This window comes from Zingiber officinale, chromosome 10B (assembly GCF_018446385.1).
Source record: "Zingiber officinale cultivar Zhangliang chromosome 10B, Zo_v1.1, whole genome shotgun sequence".
NCBI lineage: Eukaryota > Viridiplantae > Streptophyta > Magnoliopsida > Zingiberales > Zingiberaceae > Zingiber > Zingiber officinale.
Window position 1 is genome coordinate 2,507,989 of NC_056005.1, and position 20,071 is coordinate 2,528,059.

Consider the following 20,071-nt stretch of genomic DNA (forward strand, 5'->3'; position numbering starts at 1 on the left):
GCTATTTCATGGTCTTCGAAAAAACAATCAATCGTTACATTATCATCCACGGAAGCTGAGGTTGTTGCTGCAACATCTTGTGCTTGTTAAGTTATTTGGTGAAAGAAGATTCTTACAGAATTATATTTTAAAGATGATGAACCTATTCAGATTTATTGTGACAATAGTTCGACAATAAAACTTTCTAAAAATTTAGTGCTACATGGTCGAAGTAAACACATAGATGTGAGGTATCATATCCTGAGAAATCTCACAAATGATGAAGTCATTAATCTTATTTACTGCAGAAGCGAGGATCAAATTACTGATATACTAACCAAGCCTCTCAAATTTACTATGTTTCAAAAGCTCAGAAAGCTACTTGGTGTTTCTACATTGAGTTTAAAAGTTTGACTCTTTTTAAACTGATTATTACATTTGAAATATCAGGTTAAGGGAAGGGATTGTTGATAAAATTAATGTGTTAGTAAATCAATATGTTGACATGTTGAGTTAGTGGTCGTGTTTGTGGAGTTATTGGTTAATGTTGTAGTGGTGTTAGTGGTTAATGTTGTAGTGTTAGTGGATTTTATTAATATGTGATGTATCAATCTATAAATAGGATATGTAATGATCAATGAATAGATGTGTGAAAACTTATTTTTTATCCTCCTTATTTCTTCAATTCATCTATTTTTCTTATCAAGCGGTGAAATTAATTTTTCATGACTTAGGTATAATAGAAAAAGTAAATGTGAAGTAATATATAATAATAACTTTTTGATAATTTTATTATTCAATGAGCAGGCGGGATCCTCGGTCTATAAAGTATGAATTAGAGGTTGATCCTCTTACTGTAATTGGTTGATTTTGCTAATTAATCTCCTCTTGTTAAATAATTGGTTGATTTTGATAATCTTCACTTGTTAAATAAGTAAGGGTTATCAAAATTAACCACTTGAATGAGACTTATTTATTGTTGTTTAAAAAATAACTAATAAAAAATTAAATATAACATCATCCTGTCCGAGAGTCGAGGCAATGGATACTGGGGACGTGGCACTCCCATTGACCGTTGGTGAACTCCTCGTCAATGAAACCTGCAACCACAGTAATGTCAGTGTCGAGCCGGGAGGGATTCCCTGACGATGACCCTCCAACGCTCAAGTCAAATACCAGCGATGTAGAAAAAACGAGGAAGCAAACTAAATGGCAGAATAACTGTAGCTACAGTAGGGATTCTTCATACCTCCGTCGAAACTTGGGAGTCTTTATAGGACTCCCGGGGAACGCGTGCACGCTTCTCGAGGTGCGCTCACTCCTCAAATCTTATCCCGAAAAGACGTGTCAGAAAAGTGTCTCTGACATCATACCTTAACTACTCGAGCATATCTCTGACAAGACAGCGGAAGCTTCCGTCGTACGATCTTCTGCTTGATCATGCCACCAAACATGCCGATTGTCGGCGACACAGGTTCCCAGAAGGATATCCTCCTTTTGTCTGTTACAGGCTGACTGGAAGAGCCGCTCGACCAGCCCTCAGCCGCTCGGACGATCTTCTCCTCGGGCCGAGCGGAATGACCGCCCGACCACCATCCTGTCCGGGCTCCACTGTTATGTCGATCAGAGGAGTTATGTCTGAATGTAGTCTGCTCGGTCGTCATTGTTTTACTGATGTGAGTCCGAACGGGCTGGTCGCTCGGCGCATACCTTGTCTGTTTGAGCGTTGGAAGCTCGGTCATGACTGAGCTATGCTAACATCTGTTTCATGTAGGCTCAGCGATTCTTCCTCCCGGTCGAGAAAGAGGGTTACCTGATCGGACGATAATACCAGACGTTGACCAACTTAACTTTGACTCCACTATATCATTGACCACCCTATTATCCTGGCCCCTTTCTATCACCGGAACATAACATATAAACATATTAATTATGATAACGGATATAATAAATTTAAAAATATTATTTTTTTGAATGTTTATGTCAAAATCTTGATTGATTGAAATCATATTTATTATTGTCCTTATCCGGCACTATTTCTCTTCTTTCTCGATAATGACTCTTGAGTGAAGAATGCAAACCAAATAAGAAAAGTGCCGTAAGAGAGAAATAATCAGACTACTCAATTCATTACAATACGTGCGAGACTATACACTTGCACAAGATGAAGTCCAAAAGTTCATCTTTTCTCTCTGCCGAGTATTCAATCTATCACTCCGACTAACTGTCCGATCACCAAACGCTAATTGGGTCCCCAGCAGCTGAGGTACATCACTTTCCTCAGCGACTCCTCCGATTGCTTGGCTCGCTCGCTGCTTCGGCCATCAGAGACGGCGGAGGACATCCTCACGGTCTGAGACAGCGACCTCATGTTGCTCTTGGCGTGCTGCTGCAGAGACCTCAGAGCGTAGTTCCATCTGCACAACCCTGCTTGATCCTTAAGCGCCTCCACTGCGCCAACGCTCGCCGCTACCAATACCGAAGCTTTCTTCACTGAAGCCATAATTCTCTCGATGTTCTCTATCAGTCTGGAAAAGCAAGAAGCTGTTGCCGGAAGAAGAACATGGGCGAAGCTTTTTATAGAATATTCTCGCTGATGGTTTTGGTTTTCCGGCCCCAGAAAACAGCGGGCTGAGCACCTTTTCCACTGGCCCAAACCCGTGGTTTGAGCAAACTGTTCAACACTTCAGGCTGCAGGTGTCTGATGTCTAAAGTATGAGTTTGAGTTTTGATCCGGTTTTTATTATTATTATTATTATTATTATTATTATTATCTTACTATTTTATTAAAAATCTCTCCCCTTTACTAACTAACTTTGGTGAAGCCTAAAATAAATTTACGTTACTGTCCTTTTTTCTATTCACACTAAAAATAATTCAAAGGTTTATTAGTAATTTTTTTAGTTGTTTTATATAAAAAATATAGTTCTCTTTAGTCCCACATATTAGAATTGACAACATTATGATCAAAAAACTTCTATAAATATTTTAGGCCGACGATGTTAAAAAATATACTTTTTTTAGTTTCTTTTATTAAGATAAGTATAATATTATATTACAATAATTTTTGCATAGGGAAGCCTATTACAATAATTTAACCTAAACCCAATCAATGAGTTTCTAAATCAAGATGAAATTAGATACCTCTGTGATTACAAAGGACGAGAGGTGATTCAATAATTTATTTTCTATTTTATATAAAAATAAAATTAAATGAAATTTGAGAATTTTTCTTTCTGCGCCTTGTGATCTTTAACTTTTCTTTCTTTTATCGCTATAAACCGTTGAAACAATGGTGACTCTAATACCACTTGATGGAAAACAAGAATTTACAATACTAATATTCTAAGCCATATGAATACAAAACATATTAATGCGTCAAGATCTAGTTTCTTCTGGAATATAGCAATATAAACATAAAGCCAACAATGATGAGATAAATAAAATCTAATTACAATAAAAATATTGTCATTATTGCATTGGACCGATCTTCTGTAAAATGTTAGGATGAAAGTGTCGTATTCTCCATGTCAATAGAATACTAGGAGATATGTTAGAATCCCTAATCCTATTGGGCTGAGTACAGATCTTCTAGATTATTTTTGTATGATCTAGGTGATGTACTACTTATATTTATGATCAGATCATGATCATGATCCGACCATAAATTATTACGATCTCTTTCTGGGTTCATTGTCCCCATCAATTTATAATTTTTATTCGGAGTGGATGGCCGGATGTCTCCGGTGATAGATAAGTGGTCAAGTTATTGGGCGCCGAGTAAGAGTATTCTCCGAGTGGTCTCCGATCAACCGTTCCGATCAAAAATTATAATCTAATGGGGACGATGAATCCAAAAAAGAATTATAATTATTTGAAGCTAGATTACGAATGATACATCCCTGAATCATAAAAAGTAATTCAAAAGATGCTACCTCTTACTGAGCCACGCCCTTTTATACGATGGATCCGAATATATTATCAACTCATTATTAATAAGAAGTTATATCCTATAATCCGAATCCACGAATATCTCAATTAGATTACGTTATCATGCTGGTTCTTTATGGCATTATGGACTATGTTATTAAATTAATATATAAAATCACAAATTAAGAAATTAAATCCAACGGTTTCTCCATGTTAAATGGGGCAGGTTGCTCCAAGTCATCCAAATGATTCGACATTGTGGGATAAAAAAAAAATGAATAACGTTCCCGTCAATCTATCTTAAGATTAACACAGAAAAAATAAATTACGGACAACTATTATCCAATTGATCCCACATCCACATTCTATAGGATGCCATTGACGGCGACGGCTGCTGATTTAATTAAAGCATTTCAATCACATAATATTTTCTTCTGTCTAGCTATAATTGCGCTAGTGAAAATTTCATAAAATATGAAACTTCGAAGACAAAAATTCCCTTCAACTTCTTGTGAACTTTTTCTGTGCACGTTAAACTTTTTGTAATTTTTTTTATGCCTGAAAAATCGTAGTTCGAATTTTCTGTCCCAAAATTTCTCTGTCCTCATGTCCCACTATCGATTGGACGGTTCAGATTACATTTCAAGGATGTCTTGCACATCACAAGGATATTGCACACATCTTAAAGATGTCATGATGTCTTGAAATGTAATTTTGACTGTCCGATCGGCACTGAGACATGGGGACAGAAAAGTTTCGGGACAAAGGATCTGAATTAGAAAAATCGACATCTGTGCATTTCTGAGATATAGGGAAGATTTATAATTTACAATCACAAAATACCTTTTTTATTAAATAGGTAAATCCAATCCATCCAGTCAATAAATAAATAAGGAATCCTAATTAATCCAAAGATCCTGGATGAGAGAATTCTTACTCTGGATTTGGGCTTCTGATAGAAAGAGGAAAGGTGAAATAATATAAAATGATAATTTTTGAATAAGTTAATTATTAAACGTAGATATAAATTATCTAAATAATAATCAAAAGATTAAATATATTATACCATCATAATAATTATCATGATAACAATATATATAATAAATATTATCTTTTATTATTGATTATCATCTCATATATTATAAATCTTCATTGTGATTAAGATAAATTCGAGATTATTATCCATTATTATTAGTACCTTCCTACAAACTCAATGGGAATGTATAAGCGTTGAGTTTAAGTACTAATTTGATAAAGCATTGTTTAGATAAAAGCTTGATAAATATATCAGTTGATCCTATTCAGAATCTGAGTCAGACGGACCGCCAGGTGAGGTGGATGGAATGTTGATCGAATCGCGACGCTCGGAGGGGGGGGGTATGCTGAGATGATTTATATATTGACCAAGTCATCAAAAATCTTTTAGTCAACGCTACCTGTAGTCAGTGACTGGGTCACCCCGGTCTCTAGTACCCCAATGCTCGAGGCAGGTCCAACGAGTATATAAGTAACAGACTAAGATGTATAAATAATGACATGAATGTAGAGTGAGTACAGAGAACGTACCCTGTTCCAGGAGGCGCCCTCAGGGGAATTGGTGAGCTGGTCGGGACGCTGCTCGAGTTGTCGTGACCCAGAAGATCAGATGACTCCGAGCAAGATGAAGAGCTGGATTTGACGACACCTAGTCGAGTATGACCTGGATCCAGCTGGAAGACGATGCAGGTCGAGACCTAATAGCGACACACAGGTTGAGATATGATATTGGCACGTAGGTCGGGATATGACATCGGCACGCAGGCCAGGATAGGACACTGGCACACAAATAGAGATAGGACATCAGCGCAGAGGTCGGAATAAGATCTCGGCATGTAGATCGAGAAATAACAACAATAAGAAGGCTAGACACAAAGCACACAGTTCGAAATACAACTGCGACTCGAAGGTCGAAACACAACAATGGCTCGATGACCTCAACACAGTGACGATCTGAATGCTAGATCAGTGCCGAAAACACACGTCAACGTGGATCGAATACCAGATCGGTGTCAGAAATGTACGATGGTGCAGATCAGAGGCCGTCTACGACAATGGTGGACGACAGCGGATCGGTGGCCAACTGTGATGATGGGAATCAGATGCAGCCCGGGGTTGATCTTGCATTGGCGTGGCCGGTCGTACCAACGACGAATAGAGAAATGCAAGCGGTGTTCAGTTGAGGCGGCAGTGCGGCAGCGGTGGCATGAGGAGTCGATGGAGGCGTTGACAGGCATATGGCCGCAGTGCCTGGCGACTGCCGTTGGGCGAGGCTGCGGCCAATGGACAGGGAGCAGATGGGGTTGCTCGGTGGTAGCCTCCTTGGCGAAGGAGGCGGCGAGGTGGTAGAGGTGTGTGTCAGCGTGGCTTAAACGACGACGATGCTTCGATGTGGCGTCGACGTGGAGAAGGTCGAAGGAGGCGCCGAGGGAGACGACGTGAGGACGCCGGTGTGGAGAGGAAGAAAGAAAGGGGTCGCTCACGAGGGCATGGCGTGAAAAGGGGAGATGGTCGTGCGTGCTTGGCAGCGATGGAGGCACGAGTCTGACATCGTTGGCGTGGGGAGTGAAGGAGATGACTCAGAGGTGGTTGTTGCCGTCGACCGTCACTCGAGGGTGGCGGTGAGAGAGGGAGAAGAAGCCCCCCTCCTGGTTCGGGGTGGCGGCGGTAGAGAAGACACCAAAAAACCTCCTCGTGAACAGTGCTTCCTCTACCCTTAAAACCCTACCTAGTGCAAAGACCCAAATGCCCCTCCTCCTTCTCATAATTTCTCCTCCACCCTTAAGACATATCCACATCATCACTAATTTGATTTTTTGTAGAGATGTAAAAAAAACTAAATATTATCGAGTCGCTACGCATATGCGAATAAAATTAAAATCAATCTCCACTTGCTTAGTACAACTATGAAAAATTAGATTTGCTACGAGATAAGTTGCTCCAATATTATTACACTAGGTTTTGGGCACAATGATTAGGATAAAATGTAATTCTTCAAAAAAGAGATTGTAGTCAAATGATTTTGGATATTGAATTAACTATAGTTGTATATTCAGATTCAATATTTGAACGGGAGACTGTAGGTTTCTTTTTTGAAAGTGAGGAAATAAGATTTCACTCAAGAAATATGACATATTCACTAGTAAAACATCTAGCTTCAGAAGATTCGATTTAATCTGCATCACTGTAAGCAATAAGTTCTCGTGAGGACTAATAATATAAAAGAAGACCATGTAGAATAGTATATTTGAGATAGCGAAGAATTCTTTTAACACCTTCTCAATGGTGTTCAGTAGAAGAATGCATAAAATGACAGACATGATTAACGACCAAAGTAATATTAGGTTGTGTAATAGTGATATATTGTACGGAACTAATAATACCTGGTAGATATGGGGGGCAACTATTAAAGAGGAGAATAAAAGTACAGGAAAACTATCTTTAATGATTGATATAAAAAATAAGATGTACACCATCTATTTTAGTTTATTATAAAAGTCTAGTAGTATATTTATTCTAAAAAAAAAAGACAATCTTCAACATATAAAAAAGAAACTCTACGCCAAGATGATTAGATGTTGCTGTCAAAGGCGGAGCCACCTACAGTGGTACCTGGGCTTTAGCCTGGGGTTCATGGAAAGCTATTGTAATTTTTTTTTATGTACATGCAATATTTATCATATAATTTTTACTATTAGCCTACACACCTGGGAATTTATTTTGATTATTTGGTATTAGAATTTTTTAACCTGGGCAGACAAATTCCTGACTCTGCCATTGGTTGCTGTCGACGGGGAGAAGGTATCGAAATTGCTGCCATCGGCTAAATCAAAAAAGGCAATCGGCCGGAGATGTTGCTTTTTAGAATAATTTTGTTAGAGATGCCAACGGCTCAACCGCAGGCTACCAAGTCATGGTATGGGAGAAGATGTGGATGAAAAACAGAAGAGATGGATAGCGGTGTTGATAAAATTAATGTGTTAGTGGGTCAATATGTTGACATGTTGAGTTTGTGGTGGTGTTAGTGGTTAATGTTGTAGTGGTGTTAGTGGTTAATGTTGTAGTGTTAGTGGGTTTTATTAATATGCGATGTATTAGCCTATAAATAGGATATGTAATGATCAATGAATAGATGTGTGAAAACTTATTTTTTATCCTCCTTGTGTCCTCGACTCGTCTATTTTTCTTATCAATGGTATCAGAGCGAGGTTTCAAAGAGAGTTATGTCTTCTGAAAGTTTTGTACAACTTGTCATTCCTCGATTTGATGGTCACTATGACCATTGGAGCATGCTCATGGAGAATATTTTAAGATCTAAAGAATATTGGATGGTTGTGATTTTTGGAGTAGCAGGACCGATAGATGGTGTTGCGCTAACAGATGCGCAATTGAATAAGCAAAGAATTATCTCTTCCAAATTATTGATCGCTCAATCTTGGAAACCATTCTCTGCAAGGATACCGTCAAAGATATCTGGGATTCTATGAAAAGAAGTACCAAGGTACAACAAGAGCTAAGAGACAGCAGCTTCAAGCACTTTGTTCAGAGTTCGAAATGCTCCGAATGAAATAAGGAGAATCAATTTTGGATTATTTTTCAAGAACGATGGCAATTGTCAACAAAATGCGGATCCTTGGCGACAAGACAGAGGATGTTCTTATTGTCGAAAATATTCTTTGATCTATGACACCAAAATTTAATTTTGTTGTCTGTGCCATTGAAGAAGCAAATGATGTAAATCTACTTTCAATTCATGAATTACAAAGTTCATTATTAGTACATTAGCAAAAAATCAATCAATGTGTAAAAGAGAAGCAAGCATTGAAAGCTTTATCATAAAATCACTCTACAAATGGTAGAAGTGATAGAGGACGAGGAAGAGGCAGAGGACGAGGAAGAGGCAGAGGAGGTAGAAACAACAATGATCATGAGAACCAACAACAAAATCAACACCAAGAAAGTTATTTTCAAAGAAGAGATAGAGGACGTGGAGGCCATTATTCTACAACTAATAGAACAAGGTCAGCAAACAAGTCTAATGTTGAATGTTACCGATGCCATATGTATGACCATTATAGATAAGAATGTTATACTAGTTTGAAGAAACAAAATGGAGATCAGACTAACTTTGCAGAAGAAGTGTCCCTTTTAATGGCATGTCATGAGAAAGAGAAAACTCAACGGAATATATGGTATTTAGATACAGGCTGTAACAATCACATGTGTGGAGAAAAGGATACATTTTTAGACTTAGATGAATCCTTTCACAGTTCTGTCAAATTTGGCGACAACTCTACAATTTCTGTTATGGGAAAAGGAAAGATAACCATACAAGCAAAAGGAGACTCTACCCATATTATCTCTAATGTTCTTTTTGTGCCAGATTTAAAAAATAATTTGCTTAGTGACAAGAGAAAGGATATGAAATTGCTATTAAAGAACGAGTTTGTCAGATTCGAGATGCAAAGTTGGGCTTAATTGCGCAAGTTAATATGACAGCAAATCTATGTTTCCGCTTTATCTTCATACTACACCACATTCATGTTTTTCAGCAAAATTTGATCATGAGGCATGGTTATGGCACTTTCGCTATGGACATCTAAATTTTAGTGGATTGAAAATACTAAAACAGAAGAATATGGTGATCGATCTTCCTTAAATTACAACTCCTTCTCAAGTTTGTGAAGAATGTGTTGTTAGTAGACAACACCGTAATCAATTCCTACCAGGAAAATCTTGGAGAGCAAAGGCGACATTGGAGCTTATTCATTCAAATATTTGTGGACTAATGACACTGTATTCTAATGGAGGTAAAAGATACATTATTATCTTTATTGATGATTATAGCCGTAAAATATGGATTTATTTGTTGCAAGAAAAATCTAAAGCCTTTACAGCTTTCAAAAATTATAAAGTACTTATCAAGAAAAAAATGACAACTCTATTAAAGTTCTACGTACAGATCGTGGTGGAGAATATAGCTCACATGAATTTGTAAATTTTTATGAGAATCATGGAATCACGAGACAACTTACAACAGCTTACACACCTCAATAGAATGGTGTATGCGAGAGGAAGAACCACACAATTATGAATATGTTGAGAAGCCTTCTGACGACAAGTGGTATTCCTAAAAATATTTGGCTAGAAGGAGTTAATTGGAGCATCCATATATTGAATAGAAGTCCTATATTATCTATTCAAAACCTGACACCGGAGGAAGCCTGGAGTGGAAAAAAACCGAACGTTGATCATTTTTGGATTTTTGGGTGTATCGCTTATGCTCATATTTCACATAAAAGGAGAAAAAAGCTAGACAGCAAAGGTGAAAAATGCATTTTTCTTGGTATGAGTAATACATCAAAAGCTTATAGATTATATAATCCTTGCACTAAGAAAATCATTATAAGTCGTGATGTTATTTTTGATGAAAAAGACACTTGACTATGGAATCAAAATGACGTTAAAAAAATTATCCTTGTTGATTTTGATGATGATGAGAAAGTACAACAACCTATGGAGGATGAGCAACATGAGGAAGTCTCTCAAAATATTCCTATAGCAGATCAAAGTTCGGTTGAAGCATAATCACAATTCACAAAGGTCACAACGTGTTCGAAGAAGACCAACACGGATGTCTGATTATGAGGTGACTGGAATTGATCAAGGTGATGATCCTCTTACACATTTTGCTTTGTTTTCAGATTGTGACCCCACTATCTTTGAAGTGGTTGTTAAAGAATTAAAATGGAGAAAAGCTATGGATAATAAAATTATAGCAATTGAAAAAAAATAATACATGGGAGTTATATGATCTTCCTAAAGGGCAAAAGACTATTGGTGTAAAGTGGGTTTACAAGACAAAGCTAAATGAACATGGTGAGATTGATAAGTACAAAGCACGCTTGGTGGTGAAGGGCTATAAACAAGAGTTTGGTGTTGACTATAAAGAAGTTTTTGTTCCTGTAGCAAGACATGATACAATCAGACTGGTGATAGCGATGGCGGCACAAAATTCATGGCCTATCTTTCAATTGGATGTAAAATCAGCATTCCTTCATGGAGATTTGAAAGAAGAGGTATTTATCGATCAACCTCCGGGTTATGTGAAATTTGGTAATGAGCATAAATGATCCGGTGGTAAGAACAGGGGACCCCGCCCTGTGGAGTCAACGCCACGTGGAAGTCACAGTGGCAGTTGTCCATCCGGAGAGGGTCGGGTTCGACCGGACGGCCGGAGAGGGCCGGGTCCGACCGGACGGCCGGGGAGGGGCCGGGTCCGACCGGACGGCCGACCGGCCGATGGAATCGAACGCCCGGAGAGGGATGGGTCCAATCGGCTTGCCGACCGGACGATATTCGGCTGATGGTTAAAGGTGCCCTGTTGAAATCAGGGTTCCGGCGCTCAGTGGAAAAGGTCGCTGGGCCGAGCGGACCTCACGCTCGGCCAAAGCCATAAGGTAACACTGCTAATAGTCCCCATAAAGCACGTGATGGAGGATCTCCCCAAGTAAACCACCGCATATGTCCGGCCGGATGTTGAGGGAGCTGTCCGCCCGGAAGCCAGATTTGGAGCAAAGGGGAAAAGGACAAGGAACGTCTTTTTCTGACAGCAGGTATGTTTCACGTATGGGCCATGCTCCAAATCTTGTGACAGGGGATTCCGCTGTCCCATCAAGGACATGCTAAGACTGTAGCAGTATGGGTTAGGGAAGCTCACTGACACGTCCTTACTGGAGTATGGGCCATAGACACGTGTACACCTCGGTAAGCGTACACTCACTTCTTCGCTGCCCTATATAAAGGCCCTCATTCTTCGCCGGAGGTACGCATTCTACGAGTTTTAAAGCCACTGTTTCTTTCTTGAGCTTCGCCTGACTTGAGCGTCGGAGGGTCGCCGCTGGGAATCCCTTCCCGGCCCGACTTCTGTGCAGGTTTGCCGGAGCTTTGTGCCGCCAGTCGAAGATCCACGCCAGCAGCTGGAAGCGCCGCGTGCCCAGCGTCCGTTGCTTCGGCATTCGGACAGGATCAATTTGGCGCCGTCTGTGGGAACGTTCCTGTATCCGAGCGGAAACAATGGACGAAGCTGGACGACAACACATGGTGACGCTTTCGAACGAGGAACTCGACGCTCTGATCGAGATAAGAGCCGCCAAGCTTGTGGAGCAAAAACAGAAAGTCACAGCCGAGCGGCCGGAGCAGCAAGCAACGTCAGCGTCTAGCGGTCGAGCGGAAGCACCACCGGCCACCATTGCATTTCATCGAGCCCTATTCCGCACCCCTGAAGCCGTACCAGCTCATAGAGATAGGGGATCTTCTTCGGATGAGATGCCTAGACGAGATAACAGAAAAGGGAAAGCCCCCCAAGCGGATTAATCGTCAATTTTCGGAGGCTATTCTGCAAGACCCTCTGCCCAAGCACTACGTGCCTCCGACGATCGGCGAGTACAATGGGTCGACCGACCCGGATGATCATCTGGGTAAGTTCGATAACACAGCCACTCTCCATCAATACACAGATGGAGTAAAATGCCAAGTTTTTCTTACCACTCTCTCGGGATCGGCTCAACGGTGGTTCCGGAGGCTGCGGGACGGATCCATCACAAGCTTCAAGGACTTCCGAACGGCCTTCCTCCATCATTTTGCAAGCAGTCGGCGCTATCAAAAAACGAGCGTGAGCCTGTTCGCCATCAAGCAAGAAGCCCGTGAATCGCTTCGAGCTTACATCCAGCGGTTCAACCAAGTGGCGATGGACATTCCAACGGCCACCTCGGAAACCATGATGAATGCCTTCACACAAGGCCTAGTGGATGGGGATTTCTTCCGATCTCTCATCCGAAAGCCGCCCCGAGACTATGATCACATGCTACACCAGGCGAACGAATACATCAACGTGGAAGAGGCACAAGCGGCTAGGAAAAAAGAAACTCCAACCGAGAGGACTCCTCCGACCGAGCGGAAACCACACGCCACACATCAGCCGCCCAGAGGACCAAGGGCCGAAGCAATCCAATCCCCCCATACCAGGCCCCACGTGCAAGAGGTAGCCGCCGCCCGACCCAAGCCAAAGAAGAAATGGACCCCGATGTTCTGCTCCTTCCACCGGACGGATACGCACAACACAAGGGATTGCCGAAGTCTTCCCTTCGTGACTCATCCCGTGCCCCGGAATGCCCGGCGACGGTCTCCCTCAGTCGACAGGCGACAGAGAACTAATGAAGCCGATCGGACGCGAGCTGATAGGCGACAGCCACAAACTCCCGATCGGCATCGTTCTCCAAGGCAGGGGAATCGCCGGGCGTCCAGAGAACGGTCTCGACCGTCCACTCGGGAAGAGGAAAATAGAAGCAATACTTCCCGAGGCGAGATCAATGTTATTGCTGGCAGGCCGACCGGAGGAGACTCCAACTGAGCTAGAAAGGCGAGCGTCCGGCAGCTTCAGATTCATGCTGTCGGCTGTAGCCGAGAACGAGCGGAAGGTCCTGAAATTAGTTTTGGGCCCGGGGACTTGGAGGGAGTGGAAGTACCCCACGACGATGCTCTGCTCATCAAAGCGGTAATAGCAAATTACACTATTCACCGCATATTTGCTGACACGGGGAGCTCAGTCAACATCATATTCAAGAAGACATTCGATCAGCTGCAAATTGATCGAGCCGAGTTGTTACCCATGACAACTCCGCTCTACGGGGTTTACGGGTAACGAAGTTCAGCCGGTCGGACAGATCCGGCTGGCTACCTCGCTGGGAGAAGAGCCGCTCAGGAGGACAAGGACAACAAACTTCGTGGTGGTCGACTCTCCTTCGTCCTACAACGTCATTTTGGGACGACCGGCTCTCAGCGAATTCCGAGCGGTCGTCTCAACCTTCTATCAGAAGATCAAGTTCCCCGTGGAGGACAAAGTGGGAGAAGTACGGGGAGATCAGCTAGTAGCTCGGCGATGCTACATCGAGATGGTCCGAGCAGAGGCCAATTCCGCTCGGAAGGCGCCCCGGATCGAGGTAAACGCCATCACCGAAAAGCCACCCTCTTTAATTTATGAAGAAAAAGAGGAAGTGCAGATTCACCCAACCCGATCGGAGGCCACAACCTTTATAGCATCCGATCTGGAGGAGAAGCAGAAAGGAGAACTGATCCAATGCCTCCGAAGAAATCATGATGTCTTCGTCTGGTCGACACATGAGCTGCCCGGAATTTTACCGAGCATAGCGCAGCACGAGCTACATGTCCGACCGGACGCACGGCCAGTAAAGCAAAGAAAAAGGGACTTCAGCGCCGAGCAGAATTCCATCATCCGAGCGGAGGTGGAAAAACTTCTGGAGGCCGGCCATATACGCGAGGTGCAGTTCCCGAGCTGGTTGGCTAACGTAGTATTAGTCTCCAAGCCAGGCAACAAGTGGAGAGTGTGCATAGACTTTCGGGATCTCAACAAAGCTTGCCCAAAAGATTTTTATCCTCTGCCCCGGATAGATCAGCTGGTGGACTCTACGGCCGGCTGCGAATTAATCTGTATGCTCGACGCCTACCAGGGCTATCACCAAGTGCCGCTAGCCCATGTGACGGCCGACGGCACTTAGTGCTATAATGTGATGTCGTTCGGATTAAAGAATGCGGGGGCCACATATCAGCGCTTGATGAATAAAGTATTCAGAGAGCAGATCGGGCGGAATCTAGAAGTTTATGTGGACGACATTCTCATTAAATCCGTCCGAGCGGCCGATCTCTTCAAGGATATGGAAGAAACCTTCCGAACACTGCAAATATGGAGTCAACCTAAATCCCCGAAGTGTCTGCTCGAGCAAAAGGAGGGCGTCGGGTACATAGTGACCGAGGGAGGAATCAATCCCAGGAAGGTGAAAGCTCTACAAGATATGCCGCCCAAGAAATACAAGGAAGTGCGCTTGACCGGCTGGATAACCGCCTCTGTGTTCATCTCCAAAACCGCCGACCGGAGCCTTCCTTTTTTCAAGATCTTACGCAAAGCTACAAAATTTCACTGGGACGAAGAATGCGACCGGGCGTTCGAAGATTTGAAGGCATTTATGAACTCTCTCCCGGTATTAGCCAAGCCGATTGCGGGTGAGCCACTTCATATGTACTTGTCTTCAACCGAGCATGCAATCGGCTCAGCTTTAGTGAGGTCGAGCGGAGAAGAGCCTGTGTATTTCCTTAGTCACATTTTAAAAGATGCTGAATTTTGCTACACTAGGCTTGAGAAGCTGGCTTTCGCTCTGGTCCTTGCCGCTCGGCGCCTTCGTCCATACTTCCTGGCGCATACGATCATTGTCAAAACCAATAGCCCGCTCGGACGTGTTCTATTAAATCCAAAGGCATCCGGACGGCTCATCAAGTGGACGACGGAGTTAAGTGAATTTGATATCCAATACCAGCCCCGCTCGGCAATCAAAGCGCAATCCTTGGCCGATTTTGTGACTGAGGTGCAAAGGCCGGAGCCGGAAGCTATGTGGAGAATATATGTGGATGGGTCGTCCACTCGGCTCGGAAGCGGGATTGGAATATTGTTACTCTCCCCTCAAGAAGAGAAGGTGCACTTATCCGTCCGGCTGGATTATAAAGCAACCAACAATGAAGCAGAGTATGAGGTCCTCATAGCCGGCTTGCAGGCAGCTCGGCATGTGGGAGCCGGTCGGGTAACACTTCACTCAGATTCGCAGTTGGCCGCTCAGCAGCTCTCTGGTACCTTTGAAATCAATAGTGCTCGGCTCAAGCTCTACGCTGAAGCCTTCGAGAAGCTCAAAGCTGATTTTAGAGAAGTTATTGTCCAGAAGATACCCAGAGCAGAAAATCAAGCAGCCGATGAGTTAGCCAAACTCGCGAGCTCAATAACGCCGGTCACCATTCAGCAATCAATTGAAAAAGTACTGTTGGTGGCGCACGTCGACCGGATGGAAGGCCTCACATTTCCAAGCGACTGGCGGACACCCATCATAGAGTTCCTCCGCTCGGGAGCCACGCCGTCCGACCGGAACGAAGCCCAGCTGTTAAGAAGGAGGGCCGGTCGGTTCACACTCATCGGCGATCAGCTTTATAAGAAGGCTTTCTCTCGCCCGCTGTTGAAATGCGTGAGCTCGGAAGACTCGGCTTACATCCTCCACGAGGTACATCAAGGATCGTGCGGAGGACATCCGGGCGGACGATCACTAGCTAAGAAGATCCTGCTAACCGAATACTTTTGGCTGACCTTACAAGCAGACGCCGCTCGGACAGTATCTACGTGCCTTTCGTGCCAGAAGTACCATAACTTCTCCCACCGACCGGCCGAGGAAATGAAGGAATCAACCGTTTCATGTCCGTTCGACCAATGGGGAATGGATATTGTCGGTCCCTTTCCGATGGCGACCGGGCAGAGGAAATTTTTGCTAGTGGTGGTCGATTATTTTTCCAAGTGGGTGGAGGCCGAGCCGCTGGCAAAGATCACCGAAAAGATGGTCAAAAAATTCATCTGGCAACACATCATCTGTCGGTTCGGCATCCCTCGCCGATTGGTTTCCGACAATGGGCGGTAATTCACAGGGAAGGTGCTAGAGGACTGGTGCAAAAGCTACGGCATCGAGCAACACTTCACGTCCGTGGCTTATCCCCAAAGCAACGGTCAAGCCTAAGTAGCCAATCGGGAAATTCTTCGTATTCTGCGCGCTCGGCTCGACCATTTGGGAGGAAATTGGCCGGATGAAGTGTCGGGCGTCTTATGGGCCATCCGAACGACTCTGAAGGAAGGGACGGGCGTCACACCGTTCCATTTGGTGTATGGCGGCGAGGCGGTTATTCCGGTTGAAGTCGGCGTCGAGTCCGCCCGAATCCAGAGCTATGATGATGACAACGCCGAACGGAGGAACATGGAGCTGGATTTGGTCGACGAGGAGCGAGCCAAGGCGTCCGTTCGGCTAATGGCGTACCGGCAGTGGATGAAGCAAAATTACAACCGCCGTGTAATCCCCAGATCATTCCAGGTCGGTGATCTTGTCTGGAAGAAAGTCAAGCCGGTCGGCGACGTCGGCAAACTGGAGGCACCGTGGGCAGGCCCCTTCAAGGTTATTGAAAAGCTCCGCTCGGGAGCCTATTATTTGGAGGATGAAGACGGGCGGCAACTGGATCCACCGTGGAGTGCGAATCATCTCCAGCCTTATCGAGCGCGGTGAAAGGTGCACGAATGTAAATCATTTTTGTATATGTTAGTCGCCCGTGTCTTTGTAATGCAGGAAGCAAAATTAATTCAAAGGATTGCCAAGGGTTATGCCGATCGGCAGTGTCGAAGTTAGCCGTAAAGGCCGTCGAGCTCCGACGTTAAATATCGAGAGACGAGTCGGCATCTATAAACGTCCGAGCGGAAGACCGTCGAGCTCCGACGTTAAATATTGAGAGACGAGCCGGCGTCTATAAACGTCCGAGCGGAAGACCGTCGAGCTCCGACGTTAAATATCGAGAGACGAGCCGGCGCCTATAAACGTCCGAGTGGAAGACCGTCGAGCTCCGACGTTAAATATCGAGAGACGAGCCGACATCTATAAACGTCCGAGCGGAAGACCGTCGAGCTCCGACGTTAAATATCGAGAGACGAGCCGGCGTCTATAAACATCCGAGCGGAAGACCGTCGAGCTCTGACGTTAATTATCGAGAGACGAGCCGGCGTCTATAAACGTCCGAGCGGAAGACCGTCGAGCTCCGACGTTAAATATCGAGAGACGAGCCGGCGTCTATAAATGTCCGAGCGGAAGACCGTCGAGCTTCGACGTTAAATATCAAGAGACGAGCCGGCGTCTATAAATATTCCGAGCGGAAAAAAAAAAGACTACAAGTGTCCAAGAAGTTCGCTGCCAATATCGTTCGATCGACTCTACGTTCCGCTCGGCTCAGGGCCCAAAGGTTCTTGTCGGCTTATAGCGAGCGATCCTTGCTAGCAAAGCGCAATGTTACGCGTCCGGAATATTTGCCCGAGCGAAAGGGCATCGCCAAGTACTTCGCAAAAATGCCTTTCGAATGCCAGAGGTGTGATAATAGGTGAGCGGGCAACACACATATTAATTGGCAAAAGGACAAAGTGCAAGAAGATAGAGTGCGCGAAAGGAAAGCATTGCATTAAAAATAAAATCTTAGGCCGGGCGGCCTAAGTACAAAAAGGATAATATTTAGCCGAGCGGCCAAATTACAAAAATTACTCGATATAATCGTAGAGGGTCTTGGGGATGGTATATAGGAGCGCCACCTGATCGCCGGCCGGAATTTTGGTGGACTCCGGAAGAAGGCCCTTCGACTTCAGATAGGTCATAGTGGCAGTCATGGCCAAGTCGAAGGCTGTGTACATTCGCTCGCAGATTTTCTCCAAGAATTCGGGCGATCGGATGTAGCTCTGTCGTAGAGCAGCGACTCGGCTCGGCTCGGCATCCTGATGTTCTTTGAAAGCCGCCTGGGAGCCAGTGAGGGCCTCGTTCAGATTCTTCAGCTTTTCTGCGTCGGCCGAGCGACCCACCTTCTCCCTGTCGAGCTGCTCTGTCAACTCCTTTATCTTCAGCTCCAGGCCCCGAGCCTCAACGTTCTTCTTCTCCAGATCGGAGATAGCTGTATTCTTCCGAGTGGTGGCCAGGGCTATTTTCGTGTCAAGCGACTTGACTTGTCGCTCGGACTCAGCCAAGGCATGGGCCTGGTCGGCTGTCTTCTTCTGTTCGGCCGTCAGCAGAGTTTGAGCTTTCTTCAGCTCCTTTTGCAGCTCGGAATAGGAAGGGCCCTGAAGGCCAGACGGACCAACTGCGGCCTTCAGTTGCCGTAGCTCTTCATTCACCAAGGCCAAGCGGTTGGAAACCGTAATTTCCTCCACCCATCTCTGGCAAAAGAAAATTATAGTTATTAGCGGCCGATCGGAAAGAATGAACACCCAAGTTCGTAGATTACAAACTTACCCCCGTGGCCTGCTGCATATGGCTGTTAGCCAAATTTCCGAGGGGTATCAGCGCAGTGCGGGCCCGAGCATCGGCCCACATCTCAGCTAGGGGCCTTTTCAAGGTGATGGTCGGCTTCTGGAATCAGCTCTTCAGTCGGAAGATGAAGAGTGACCCGAATCGTGCGGCCATGACCGGGGGTCGTCCGACCGGCGGTCGGAAGGGGATCAGAAGCCGGCGTAGAAAACTGGGAATGAATGGTCGAGCGCTGGACTGAATGGCGAGCGGGCGGAAGTGTGCTGATTGGAATAGCCTCCACTGGAGCCGCTGGCTCGTCCCAATCCGAAGGCGTCCGGTCGGACGAGATGGTTTCAGTCACTGGCGCCTTGCCTCGAGCGGTTGCAGTGACCCGCTCGGATGGTTGGACCGCGGAGGTTGCCGACCGCAGGGGAGTCTCCACTCGACGCCTCTTTTGTAAGGGCTGCTCCTCCTCCCGAGCGGAACCCTCCTCGGGGGCAGTTGGTTCTCCAGGAGGAGTGGCTCCGCTGGCCACGTTTTGCTGAGAAGCGGGAGCGGTCGACTCAGCCTGAGTCCCGCTCTCTCCTTCGTGGGATCCGACCGGCTGGATACCCAAAGCTTCCATTTCTCTGGCCGCCGCGGCTTCCAGAGCGGCCACCTTCCTCTTCAAATCCATAACGATGTCCGCTGTAAAGAAAGGAAAAGAAATCAGTTAGCAATCAAAGCAAATGCCCAACCAAAGTTCTTACCGAAGCCGGCCGGAAGAGGAGTCCGTATAGGACTCAGCCCGAAGATGTACATCACTCCCTCATGGAGAAGTTTGTTGATGTCAAGTCGCAGACCGGCTAGTATATTTGCAGCGTGGAGGTAGTCCGGTCGGGTCTTGAACTTCTTCAACTCGGGAGTGGGGGGCAGACTGACCTGCCACTGGGTCGGGAAGTTTGCCTGACTGGGCATACGGATGTAGAAAAAAATAATCCTTCCAATGTTTATTGGAAGTAGGAAGTTTGTTGAAAAAGACCAAGCCGGGCCGAGCTTGGAACATGAAGGTGCCCGGCTCGGCTTGCTTGGGGTAATAGAAATAAAAGAAGACCTCCGGTCGGAGGGGGATGTTGTGAATCTTAAACAAAACGACAACACTGCAGAGGAGACGGAAGGTATTGGGTACTAAACTGCCGAGCGGCACACCGAAAAAGTTACAGACATCTATGATG

At 44.9% G+C, this 20,071-nt stretch overlaps 1 protein-coding gene across 1 annotated transcript; it reads right to left on the reverse strand.

The window, feature by feature from the left end:
- Nucleotides 1-2,078: 2,078 nt before the first annotated feature.
- LOC122029910 lies at nucleotides 2,079-2,543 on the reverse strand. The gene has a single exon (XM_042589051.1). The coding sequence runs from the start codon at nucleotides 2,480-2,482 to the stop codon at nucleotides 2,222-2,224; it is 261 nt and encodes an 86-aa protein (XP_042444985.1). The 5' UTR covers nucleotides 2,483-2,543; the 3' UTR covers nucleotides 2,079-2,221.
- Nucleotides 2,544-20,071: the final 17,528 nt, after the last annotated feature.